Here is a 13,546-nt window from a genome sequence, read left to right as displayed (position 1 = left end):
TGGTTGTTACTTGTTCAACTTCTTATGATTGAAGGAACAGGAATTGGTGGTGGAGATGATGCAGCTGATCTTTTACACCATACATAAGATGATTGGTGGTGGGATGTACTAATTGAGCAGGTAATGCTTATCTTCTATATGTACGTTGAGATGTGTGAGCAGTATGTGTTACCTTCTTCTTGCTTTGATGGTAGTTCGTAGGCTGCATCTTTGATCTTTTCTCCAGTCCTGCTTCCTCATAATCTCCTCAGCAGCTTTCCATTCTCTTCCTCACGACTTCAATCACCTGCTTTCTCTTTTATTCGTTGATGCTCTATACCATCTCTACTGGATGTGTGCACAGTTCCTTTTGTTAATGCGGGTTGTTCTCCCTCTAGCTCCTCAGACGACTTAGCACCCTTCTCCTTTTTGTGCACATCTTAAGTGCTAGCATAATAAAATGCATCCTCTTTTGTGTTTTCATCGATGTTTTTTTTGTTATACCTCAACCATTTGTTAGGTGCCTTAGCTTTCGTGGTTATGTATCTATCAAGTCCTAGTGTGATTTATATGTTGTTGCATCTACACAGTAGATTAATTAAATTTGATTTGTTAGCCACTAGAGCTAGAAACCAGATGGTTCTACTTCGCTACTTCATGAGCCCTGAAATGATTAATATTTCAAATGATTTGATAAGCTAGGATGTATGGTATGTTCCTCTAATGGAGCTTTTGAACCACTTATCTTTTATTTTTTAGTGAGACCTGAATGCCAGGTGGAGCCAAAAAACTTGAATATGCTTACGGTAAGAGTTGAATGTGTGGCTGTAAAAATTAACTGTTATCCTGTAGCTATTCTCTGTTTCTAATGTTGGATATTTCCAATAATGTTGGTACAATTCAGTTTTGGATATTTTTTTTGGCACAATATCCGCAAAACAAGTGATGTTATTGTTTATTGTTCAAGACATGTCAAATTTTGATATACAACTCTAATGAATTGTACAAATTGGTTTGACTAATGAAATTGGTTGCTCTGCAGATCTAGGATGACATTCCGGTGGCTGAGATGCAGAAATGGGTTGTGGGCTGTAGGTTCTTTCATTTTGTACGTTGTGCTCCATCAGAAAATTGGCCCTTTGTACTGGTTAATTGTGAAGTCTGGCTTGTACTAGGAATTAATAGCTTCATTTCCTAAATTACTATCTATTATCTAGTCTCTGTAGACATTAGTCAGCTGGCATGAAGACAAAGTGACTTGTTTGGTGTACTGATTGGTGCTGACCCTGTCAGTCAATCGTGGGTTCATTTGCTTATGCCTTTCAAGCATGCACGTTGAGGCAGGTCACCTCTGGGTTGTGTACGTACTGGTGTGTGTACGCCTCATTTAACTATTGTTTACTTATGCCCCATGTTGCCAGGTTGAGATTTCAACGTTAAATCCCTGCTTGTGTTTCATCACATGATGCTCCCTTTTCTGTTTTGTACATGTGTGTTTCTGTGCTGTATTCATATTAGGTATGAATTTGCATTTCAGAATGATAACAAAGATATTCTTTCTGCTGGATTTGTACCACAAGCACGCATGGGCCCTGATTCCAGACATCACATATTTGTTGCCACTTACCAGAACCCCTGGGATGTGAGTTATGTTGATTTTCTTAGGGGAATAAAACTTTATTCATCAGATGGTAGCAGACAACAACCATGGATGCAATAGAGTTGGGGGCATTATCATCTTCCCACATGTACAAGAAAATTCTACTGTCGAATGTGTGCTTGTTGAGACAATCTGCAACCTGATTAGCTCCATGGCGGCAATGCTGAACCTTGGTTCTCCCAAACTGTAGCAGCAAGTGGTGTCACTCAATGATGATTGTGACATCAGGTCCGAGGTAAATCAGCTGCAGAATAGAACCATTATTTTGGCCTATATCAGCATATGTTTGGCTTGCTGCTTGTTCAACGAAGAACTTGCAGCGAACCTTTGAACTATATCAAAACATTTGAATCTTTGTAGGACAAAATGCTATCATGTGAAGTCTCAGTTTATGGATTAGGAACCTAACCATGACATGCTGAAATCATGCATGACACAAAAGTCCAACTGTTTTTTGACATCAAATTTCTATATGTATGGCTTTTTTTTTTTTTTACAAATGGGTGGTGTCAAAGTTTTCTTCCAAGTTATAGTTGTTGCTGCTGCTTTGAAATTCAGGTGAAGGTTTTTGGCCTGTGGGCTAATATTTTTCTTAGAATCTTTTTCTTCTTGAGGATTTTCTTGAGTACTTAGAACTGTGTGTGTAATTTTTTCCCTTTATTTTGCACCCACCGTGGGCTTCATTGGCACTATTCTGGCCTGCACCGCACTTTACTTCCTTCTGATCCGATTCCAGTCCACCACATCATCTTCCCTGCACACAGAGATCCCGCATCAGTGACTAGGGCTAGGGCGAGATGAGCTGCCTCCGCCGCCACTCCCGCCCCCGCTCGCCGGCGGTGAAGACGCCGCTGGAAGACGACGACCTCCTCTCCGAGATCCTGCTCCGCCTCCCGCCGCAGCCCTCCTCCCTCCCGCGCGCGTCCCTTGTCTGCAAGCGCTGGCGCAGCCTGGCCTCCGACCGCGGCTTCTTCCGCCGCTTCCGCCGCCACCACCGCCGCAACCCTCCACTCCTCGGGATCTTCAACAGGGACGCCAACCTCTCCTTCATACCTACCCTCGAGGCCCCGAATCGTGTTCCGCCTGGCCGCTTCTCCCTGCAGCCCGGCGACGGCAGCCGGTTCCTGTCCCTTGGATGCCGCCATGGCCTTGTGCTCACCATCGACGTGAAGCCGAAGCAGATGCTGGTGTGGGATCCCGTCACCGGCGACCAGCACCGCCTCGACATTCCCCCGGGGCTTGCCACACACGCGGAGAAGATGACGATCAACGGGGCGGTGCTTCGCGTCGGCGGAGTCGCCCACTTCCAGGTGGTCTTGGCAGTGAATGGAAACGACGACAAGCAGCACGAACAAGTACTTGCCCGCGTGTACTCGTCGGCGACCGGCTTATGGGGTGATCTCATCTCAACGCGGCTTCCATCCGAGGTCCCTAGAAGTGGTTGTCCCACCCTGGTTTTTACGGGCAAGACCGCTGTGATGGCTGGGGGTTCCCTTTACTGGATTCTTGCTGGGAATTTTGCTGGAATTCTTGAGTTTGATCTGGAGAAACAGAGCCTAGGTGTGATACAGGTGCCAGTGCATATGCTTGAAGAAGGCGATTACCAATTCTCGATTATGCGGGCAGAGGGTGGTGGCCTTGGTTTACTCTTCCAGACAGACCTCAGTTTTCAACTATGGAAGAGGAAGACTGATTGTGATGGCGTTGATTCATGGGCGCTTGGAAGAACTATTGAACTGGACAAGCTACTTTGCCTGGATTTATGGAGCGGCGTAATGATACTAGGGTTCGCTGAGAACAATAACGTGGTGTTCTTCTGGACAAGTGGCAACCTCTTTATGGTCCATCTTGAGTCATTGCAGTTCAAGAAGCTTTTTGAAACCACCATCCTTCCTCATTATCATCCATTCGAAACTGTCTACACCGCAGGTAAGAACATGCCTTCACATATCGGTTGTAACAAAACCAAGTTAGTTTCTGATAATTGGTTGAGAGGGTTCACATCCTTTCACGTTAAGTTAACAATTTTAAGTAGTGTTATATCAGAAACTTGTTTCTTTTTCTGCCTGATGGCCCCTTCAAAATATAGCGAATTTTGTTTCCGTACTATTTCTATTCCTATTCTTCTGTGTTGGCATTGTTTGTAATGATTATGATTTAGAAAAACAGTGTAACTGGCATCTAATTTATTTTATGCTCTTTAGCCAGGCCGTAGCTGCAATTTGTCTACTGTTATTAGTTTTTTTTGTTTAAGTCAGTGCTAGCAAAGTGTCTTTATCAGTTAATTATATGAATACCAAATAATAAGATAATGAACACCGAGATTGGCAAATTATTTCCGTAATACTGAACTAAATTTCACCGTTTCATGCCCATTTACATATACAAGAATTGTTCAATGTTTTGGTTTTTCTCTCAAGACAAGATACATAACAGTTGGACGTTGGAGAGTTGAAGAGGACTACATGAAAAACTAGCTCAAACCAACTAAAATGTCAAGTAGGTAGCTCAATAGGCATGTTTGGAAGCTTGAAGCTAGCGCTATTTTTTTTGTCAAATATTTATTATAATATTATCTCTGATAATCTTGCTACTAATCTTAAGTTCATAATGTATAATTGTTCATTTTATCACTAATAAGAGAGTCCCTGCTGCAAATAGCATATCCATTTGTACCAGGTAAACTAATAATTGTGTTCATTCCTTTTCAGGCTAAATTTATTTGAAGATAATCTGAATAGTCTCGATTATGTTTGTTGCTATGATATATTAGTATGATTTATTTCAGCATAATATTTTTGCAGACAATCTAAATTTGAATAGTCTTGATCTCTTTTGTTGCTAGGATTTATTAGTAAGATTTTTTTTAACTTAGTCCGATGTGGCGTGGTATGAGGTTATGAGCTTAGCAATTTTGGATAACTTGTCTCTTCTGACCAACTAATAGTCTGAATTTGCATGTTCTTCATTTATGCGATAGTAATCAGTTTATACTGTTTTCAGAATATTCATTAAATTTGACAGTAAGTATGGTTTTTGTTTATCTATTCCTAATCAGTTTATCTTGTTGATGCCTCCTTGTATCTATTCGGCTTTTCGTTGGAATGTCATTGGTTATTTGACTCTTTATGCTTGCATAAAACAGACGTTGGCGTTGGACATGATGGAGTTGATCCTTTTCACAATACATAAGATGATTATCTGGTTAGATAGCAAGCTTATCATCTTCTGCATATGTCCATGGATCTAAACTTTCTTTAGAAGTAAGTATTGCTTTCCTTAGCAGCTGTCCATTCTCTTCTCCACGCCTTCACCCACCCACCTTCTCTATTATTTACTGATGTTCTATCTCCTCTCTATTGGATGTGCTCTTTCGCTTGCCTTCCCCGCCCATCCAGCTGCCTTGCTATTAGTTACCTCCTCCTTAGTTCTCCCCTGGTTCTTTATGTTAGTGCAGTTTCTTCTTCCTCTAGCTAGATGAGTAATAAGTTAGCACTGTTTCTCTTTTTGTGCATATGTTAAGTGGTAGCACAATGAAGTGCATCCTCTTTCGTGTTTTCATGGATTTTTTGGTTACTTCTACCAGTTGTTCGATACCTTCGATTAGTTTTTAGTGGTTACATGATGTTGCCTCTGTGTAAGTAGTCGATTAACCAACAATACATGAGCATTTGCTTCATACTTTGGTATCTAGTGAACAAATGATTGTCACAATACTCAAAGAGCATGCATTCATTAAGATTTCTATTACTATTTATCTTTCTGGTAGCATATCTCTCAGTGACTATGTAACTGGCATATATAATGACACTGTCTACTAACATAATTTGTCTAGTCCAAACTACATGTACCTATACTTTGTGGGCAGGTCTATTTCCTTCAATTTTAGTCACTTAATCACATTAGATGTTTAACACTTCTTTATTAAACACATGATCAAAATGTCATTCCTAGATTTACCATATATACTGCTTTCATCACAACATGCATGATTTTTTACTACTATTATTATCATTAAAAGTAGTGGTCAACTTATTGTTCTTTATGTGGAGAGTAAAAAAAACTGGCATCTACTTTTGGGCCAAGGGAAGTGTGTCTATTAATAAGATGATGCACAATCCCTTGAGTCTTCTACTGCATGTGTATAATTAAATTTGATTTGTCAGCTCGTGTGTCTCTACCATGTACTATTGTTTCTATAAATATATATGGCATTGATTGGCATGTCTATAGCTAGAAAGAAGATGGTTCTGCTTTGCTGCTCCATGAGCCCTTATATGCCTATGAGGCTATGACAACAACGAATATTTGAATGATTCGATAAGTTAGGATATTCAGTATTTTCCTCTAATTGAGTTATTTCTGTTAGTTTTTACTGAGCCCAAAATACTCGATGTAGCCAAAACTTGAGAATATGCTAACAAGAAGAGTTGAAGTTGTGGCAGTAAAAGTTAACCGCAATTTCCACAATAGTAGTGAAGTTAATATTTACTGTATTGTGCCAAACTGTAAGATTTAACTTTTAGCGGCTTCTCCACTAATGAATGTGCAAACTAGTTTTGGTTAATTAATTAAAATTTGTTGCTCTACAGGTATCTAGTGTTAAACTTCATGCACTAGCCACTTGAACCAAAAGTCCGAACTGATGAAAAGCAACACGTGTCGAGTCAACGAGGCAGCGAGAGGCCGGGCGTGGCAGGAGGCTGCAGGGAATTTAGAATAAATTGTGAAAGTCAGGATTAGAACTCGAGACCTGAGACTCTGATACCATGTTAAGCTTCATGTACTAGCCACTTGAACCAAAAGTCCGAACTGATGGAAAGGGCTAGGCAATCTACTTATACACTTCAACATCTAGGATTACATTCTGGTGGCTGAGCTGCAGAAACGTGGTGTGTGCCATAGGCTCTTCTATTTTGCATACACCGCTCCATCCCAACCTACAGCCTTTTACCTAATCTCTGTAGACATTAGTCAACCTTCATGAAAGACAGAGTGGTTGCTTGGATTAATGATTAGTGTGGGCCCTGTCAATTAATGTTGGGTTTATTTGCTTTTAAGCTTTCCAAGCCTGTTGTGTACTTGTGTGTGGGCGCCTCAGTTCAGTATCGTTTGCTTATGTCCCATGTTGTGTCAGGTTGAGATTTCAACTTTAAATTGCTGCCTATGTTATGTCCCAAGATGTTCCCATTTCTGCTTTGTATGTGCATGTGTGTTGAGAGGTAAGAAATTGTTACTTTAGAGAAAACCATTACAGTCCCATTAGAAAATAAGCTCAAGGACTGACAGAGGAGAGCTGCAATTAGCAAGTTGCAGTCTGGCATCTTCCGCTAGCAGTTCATGCCATCTTGGTCCAGCTTAAAACAGAGAGGGCATAGGGGGTCAATATTAACACCTCTTCTTTGAGTACTAACAAGATAAAGCACTTTGCCTTGTAGTCAATCTGATGATCGGCCACCACACACAACAACACTGACCTGTGAACTGTCGTTCCTGAACTAGCACACAAACGTACTCTTGGATTATAAATGTATCATGCAGTAGCAATCTGCATGATGCATCACGTTCTGTATCAACGCCACTGGTTTGGTTACCCTGTCCATCTCCGAGGCATCAAGTCGAGCTTAGCCACCGGCCAATATATGGCACTGTGGAATTGGATAACCCCCCTGCCTTGCCTGCCGTGTGAACCATCACTTCTACCTACTCTCTAGCTAGGTATGGCTTGGAAACTGGCACTTAATTGGGCAGGATTTGTTCAAAAAAAAAAAAAATTGGGCAGGATGTGAGATTGATACATGGGATTCATTATTGGTTGGAACCTCCTGGTAGCAAGACGTGTGTTTCAGATCGACTTTCAGGCTAAAACTGCATGTACTATGCCGCCTGTAAAACGACCGAAGCAACATTTTTTTTCCGAAACATGATCCAATCAACATTTAAATCGTGGTTGATCGGTCAATTTCCAGACCATCTCAACCATTTTATTTATGAGGTGAGATCGATGCTGCTCGACTGATGGTCCTGCTTGGATGCTAATGAAGAAGGCGAGGGAAAGAAACTTCTTCCTGTGGCCATGATTCATAAGAATCAAATGATGGATCCATCGGTGAGCGATGAGCGACGAGGGAGGGCAATGGTGTACCACACGTCCTCTTCCGAATACCCCAATCAGACAACCCTTTGATTCCTTGCACTGCAACCACCTACAACATGCTATTGCTAGATAGTTGGTGCGATGTTGAAAGAAATGTCAATGCCATGGGCATGACAAAACCGTGCAATACCTAGAGGCGATCCATGAATGCTTGTTAGAGTATCTTTCTAGCTGAGTACGTCGTACGAGTCTGCAATTGTATTGGATACTTGGACTGGACATCAAAATCTAACCGATCATGCATAGATTGACCAGCAACAAACCCAACTTTTGGTGCCTAATTAATCAGTTGCCTCTTCTCTATACTTCATTTGGAGAAACATACTACTGTTTGTTCCATCAACGAAAATGCAGCTGCGTAGACAAAGATCAGGACAAGCCACTTTTGAAAGACTCTAGTATATACTTCACCTTTTTGGTAGTACAGCTACTTTGTCAATCAGAAAGATAAAAAAGCGGAATGTGGAGAATATCTTGTACCAAACATCAGTATCAACAACGGTAGTTGGAAACAAAAGACTATATTCCTGATAGATTGGAGCAACTTTATTTATTCTTGTTAGCTTGAAACAACTTTATTCCGCACGCTACACATATCGAACAATAAAGAGGAAGAAGAAAATCCAGGCCCTTACACATTGTGCATGGACATGGTGACCGGTGTATATACAAAAGAAACGGTGTAATGTGGACATGGAATTTGGATGAAAATAATGTTGCATCTGCTGCTTTGTTCTCTTTCTTTCCCAACTCAATTCAATAATTGCAGAGGAGGCTTCTGAATGTTCAGAGTATCTAATAATATCCACTCTAAACGAGGTTTTAGTATATAACACCATATGTTGGCGCTCCTTTTGCACAGAACCACAACCTTAGCTTCATGTTGCAAAAAAACACCAACATTTGGGTTAACTATTTGCACAAAACAAAAGATGTGTAATTAGCTCGTTTGACAAATAATTAGCTCGCCAGTCACATACGTGGCAGCCAGCGTGGTCGAGCGAAGCAGTTCGACGAACATAGCCTTGTTCCCGTGGTATATTGCAGCGACGGCGACTAGGATGACAGAAAGGGGATATCGCTGAACAGTGATGAACTGCGGCGTGCCAATGGATAGAGACCACAGACTGGCTGAACAGATCAAGCGGGCGAGGGGCAGGCAATATGGATGAGAGTGCCGAGTGTGGCCATGGCGCGTGCCTGCAATGGCGTGTTTCCACACCGTTGGGGAACCCCAAGAGGAAGGTATGATGAGCACAATAGCAAGTTTTTCCTCAGTAAGAAACCAAGGTTTAATCGACCAGTAGGAGAAAGGCGTGACCTCTGAAGGTGTTTCTAGCTGACTAGTGGCAGGGCGCACTACCGACGTCAACAACAACGTGGAACCTGCACACAACACAACCAAAATACTTCGCCCCAACTTACAGTGAAGTTGTAATGGCCTCCCACAACTGGGGTGAGAGAGCGTTGTTAATCTCCGGACAGCCCGAAACCCGAGGCGGCCGCGGGATGACAGGTATGAACTAGTAGCGTCACGGCGACTCCAAAAAGGAGCGCATGAATGCGACGAGTAGGCACGATCGTGCTTCGGCAAAGGGCGCACACCCCGAAGTAGGCGCGTAAAACGATTTCTATACGTATTCTCCATGACGTGAGCACGATCTCCGAGGAAGCGTTGCGGAGAGGCGGCGCATGGAACGCCAGTTGGCATGCCGCCAATTTTCATGCACAATACAACGTCCCGTGTAACATGGAGGTCACATGGAATGATAGGTAATGCTACGAACGATGGGATGAGAGGGCGCGTGGAAGGACGAGATGTAGCGTACTCGTCGGGAACTAAATAGGCTCGAAAATCTCGAGATAAAATTCGGCCACGTTTTTGGTGTAGCCGAAGTTGCAGGCCAATTTCGGAGGCCGAGGAGAACTCTTTTGTGGCAGGAGAGTTTTTCGATGAATCCAGGGGTCCGACATCACTCTAGTACAAATAAAATTTCACGAAGTGTTAAATCGTGGAGTTCCAGGAAATCGCAAGTTTGGTGGCTTGGGGATAAGCCACCTTCTAGAGACGGTTCTGACGCCTGGTCACACGCTCAATTCAGATTTTGTGCTGTACATAAATAATTAACTCAAATATTGGTATTTCTTACAACAAAAAGCTTAAGTAGTGGTTTAGTGCAAATAAAACACCAACAAGACAACAGGTGATGTTATATGCTAAAACCTCACTCCAAACTCATTTATTTTTTGATGAACACACACAGAAACTGAGCGATCGATCGATCGTGTGTAGTCTCATGGAGCAGTGTATATATTTATATTGGACATGTAATTATTTCTCGTGGTAAATCTATGCAAAAAAGAGAGGTTTTTTTTAGGTCACAGGAGCATGTCACCCCTAGCGGGTAGGCGCTTGTAGAAGTTGAAGGGCACAGACGGCTGCTTGCTCCTGAACCTCGGGTGCCGGAGCAGGTAGAGCCCGGCCATGACGGCCACCACCTGGAACGGCGTGACGTAGAGCACGATGGCCACGACGAGCGAGAGCGTGACGAAGATGGCCGTGGCCCTGGGGTCTCGCCAGCTGAGCAGCGACTGGGCGCGCTCCCCCTGCATGGCCAGGTCTCCGACCACCGTCTGCACCCTGCCGGCGACGCTGCGCAGGCGGTCGTACCGCATCCTGACAACGTCCCCGGGCTTGGTGGTGGGGAAGGTGTCGAACTCCTCGTCGAACTCGTCCGGGCTGGCCAGCTCCGCGTACGACAGCACCGTGTCCATGTGCGGCGGCTTCCGCGGCCGGCGGCGGTAGTTCCACACCCCGATCATGAACATGTAGAGGAACACCGTCGGCAGGATGAGCTCCGGGTAGCAGACTAGTATGAGAAAGAGGACGTGGACCAGGATGGTCGTCAGCGGGTTCTTCCACTTGCAGATGCCGTCGAACCACTTGCCCACGGCGAGGGCGCCGGAGAAGAGCGAGGTGACCCGGTTGAAGTTGGCCTTGCTCCGCCGCAGGCTGTACATGTGCGAGTCCACGTCCAGCATGTACTCCACCACCTCCCTCCGCAGCGGCGGCTCCGCCCTGCCCAGGCGCGCCGCCACCATGTTCATCGCCTGGAACCGGAGGTAGTCCAGCTGCAGCACGGGGATCGGGTTCGAGTAGTGCATCTTGGGCAGCAGCGGACGGCCGTACTGCCCCAGCATGTTGGCCCACGCCGTGCACGTGAACCTGACGGCGAGGTGCAGCTCCCCCGTCTTCTTCAGCCCCGACGGGTTGAGCGTCATGAGCGGGTAGTAGTGCGTGTACACGCGGTCGGACTCCAGCGTGGCGAGCCGGACGCGCACCTTGCCGATCCTCGAGTCCTTGGCGCCACCGTCGCCGTGGTGGTGGAGGTTGGCGTTGTCGAAGACGACGACGGTGAAGACGGTGCTGAGGTCGAACACCTCCCACGTGTACTGCTCGTTCCACGCCGGCGCCGCCGTGCCCAGCAGCGTCCGCGTGCGCACCCACTTGGCGCCGTACTTGGCCACGCAGTAGGCGCTCTTGTTCCCCCCGAGGCCGCGCGCGCTGAGGATGCCGACCTCCAGCACGCCGATGGCGCTCTTCCGCAGCTTCTTCGCCGCCGGCTGCAGGTCGCTGCAGTAGTGCGTCGACTCGTCCAGCACGTGGTACGCCGTCTCCAGGCTCATCTTCAGGTGGATCTTGCTGGCGAACGTCTTGGAGGACTCCCTGTTCTTGAGGCTGGTGGTCACGTCCGCCGCCGCCTCCTCCACCGTCATCCCGCGCGACAGGCTGAACCATTTCGACGCTATGGATTTCGCCAGGTCGTTTCGCGGAACGTTGGGAGAATTGACCGGTATGATCAAGCGGCCGATGGGCTCCTTCTCTTCCACCGTCACCACCAGCGGGTCCTCGAACGGCTCGCAGGCGACGAACATGAACTCCTCGTTCCACGCCGGGTTCGCCGTCCCGCTCTGGGGTTTCGTCCGCCGGATCTGGTTCCCCATCTGAATCTTGGTGATGGTGGCCGCCAGCGGGCGGCCCTTTTCGGCTGGGATCAGGTCCTGCGCGGCGATCACGTTAACCTTGAGGTAGATGAGCTTGGGCGAGTAGTACACCTTGGCGCGCGTGTTGGTTAGCCCTTCCAGCGAGAGCGAGTGCGCGTCCGAGTGCCACGCCTCCGGGAACGCCTCGTCGGCCTGCGTGCCCAGCCACACCGCCAGCATGATCTCGCCGAAGCCGTGGTGGCTGCCGTGGCGGAGCTTGTTGCCGTGGGCGTCGGAGAGGCTGTACCACTGCGGCGCGAGCGGCGAGTCGGGCGGCAGCCTGCTGGGCACGTCGGACATGTCGAAGATGACGCGGCCGACGAAGTCGTCGCGGACCACGTCCTTGTCCTTGACGATGATCTCGATCTGGCTGGCCTGGAGGTGCGCGCCGGAGAAGGCGAAGGTCTGCCGCCACACCGGGTTGGCGTTCTTCTCCATGTGGCGCGTCACGCCCTTGAAGTTGCCGAGCTTTACTTCGACGTAGGGGTCCAGCGCGCCGGAGATGTCCATGGTGGGCAGGTCCCGGGCCTTGACGACGGACACGTAGAGGTACTTCATCGGCTCCACCATGTCGTAGGTGGAGGCGATCTTGGCCGCCGCGGAGCGCGCCATCTTGGCCGGAAGCGGCGGCTTGGTCTCCACGAGGACGTAGTCGGAGCCTGGTGCCGAGGCTCCTTTTGACGGAGCACCCACGGCGTGCAGCGTGGCGCGGCGAGGCTCTGCCGAAGAGGAGGGCACGGCGCGGAAGACACGCGACTGCTGCTCGTGGTTGTTGTGCCCGCTGGACTCGGATGGAACGGCGGCGAAGACGTTCCTGGCGATCCTCTCGGGGTCCATGCTTGCTACGGCGGGCTCGGCACGCTGGTGCTGGTGCTGCTGGTTTTGGCGATCTTGATTGTTCATCGGAGCAGCGGCGGCGTCGTGGGCGGCGCGATCACCGCGCTCGTCGAGGATGTACAGCCGGAGCGCGATGTCCCCGGACACGCGCGAGAACAGGCCGCGCTTCTCCAGCGGGTAGCGCTGCGGCACGGCCTCGTCGGGGGACCGGGCCACGGAGTCCCCGGCGAGGCGGACGCGGCCGAGGAAGACGCTGGCGCGGACGGCGTTGTGGTCGGTGAGGCGGCGGTCGTGGAGCACGGACACCTCCACGGTGGGGATGTCGGCCGGGTCCTGGCGGACGTCGAAGAGCAGCGTCTGGTTCCATTGCGGGGAGCAGTCGGCGGGGCGGGTGGCGGTGCGCTGCTTCTGGCCGTCGAACTCGACCTCGACGAAGGCGTTGCAGGAGGCCGTGCCGTCCTTCGGGGACAGGCCCGACGCGTCCGCGACCTCCACGGCCAGCTTCATCTTCGCCTACTACTCCTAGCTAGTAGTTACGAATGGGGTTTAATTAGGACTAGGAGGAGGAGGAAGGGCCATGGCTGGTCGGCTCTGTTTCTGGTCGTGCCTAGGCAAAGGCAAGGAAATCAAATAGTCCCCGTCCCTATTTATAAAGGCGTGGCTACTTCTTCTCACCATTAGTTGCAACTCACTATTATCACAAATCATGAAACAAATCTAATGATTTTAAAATATTTTGTTGCAATCTTGTAAGTGGAAAATTTCGGTTGTAATTTCATTTGCAACTGAAAATATCCCAGTTACAACCTAACTAGTAACATCAAGTGCACGGATGCAAATCGATGTTACAGGAGTCTAATGAGCACGGA

General features: G+C 47.5%; 2 protein-coding genes across 2 annotated transcripts; one reads left to right on the top strand and one right to left on the bottom strand.

The window, feature by feature from the left end:
* Nucleotides 1–2,436: 2,436 nt before the first annotated feature.
* Nucleotides 2,437–6,662, top strand: LOC124689358. The gene is made up of 3 exons (XM_047222902.1): nucleotides 2,437–3,568; nucleotides 4,785–4,904; nucleotides 6,492–6,662. The coding sequence occupies exons 1-2, from the start codon at nucleotides 2,437–2,439 to the stop codon at nucleotides 4,829–4,831; spliced, it is 1,179 nt and encodes a 392-aa protein (XP_047078858.1). The 3' UTR covers nucleotides 4,832–4,904; nucleotides 6,492–6,662.
* Nucleotides 6,663–9,814: 3,152 nt separating this feature from the next.
* LOC124691427 (FT-interacting protein 7-like) lies at nucleotides 9,815–13,279 on the bottom strand. Its single transcript, XM_047224713.1, has one exon. The coding sequence runs from the start codon at nucleotides 13,182–13,184 to the stop codon at nucleotides 10,176–10,178; it is 3,009 nt and encodes a 1,002-aa protein (XP_047080669.1). The 5' UTR covers nucleotides 13,185–13,279; the 3' UTR covers nucleotides 9,815–10,175.
* Nucleotides 13,280–13,546: the final 267 nt, after the last annotated feature.

Source organism: Lolium rigidum, chromosome 2 (assembly GCF_022539505.1).
Source record: "Lolium rigidum isolate FL_2022 chromosome 2, APGP_CSIRO_Lrig_0.1, whole genome shotgun sequence".
Classification (NCBI taxonomy): Eukaryota; Viridiplantae; Streptophyta; class Magnoliopsida; order Poales; family Poaceae; genus Lolium; species Lolium rigidum.
The sequence above is the reverse complement of the archived record's forward strand: the minus strand, read 5'-3'. Positions and strand labels throughout refer to the sequence as shown.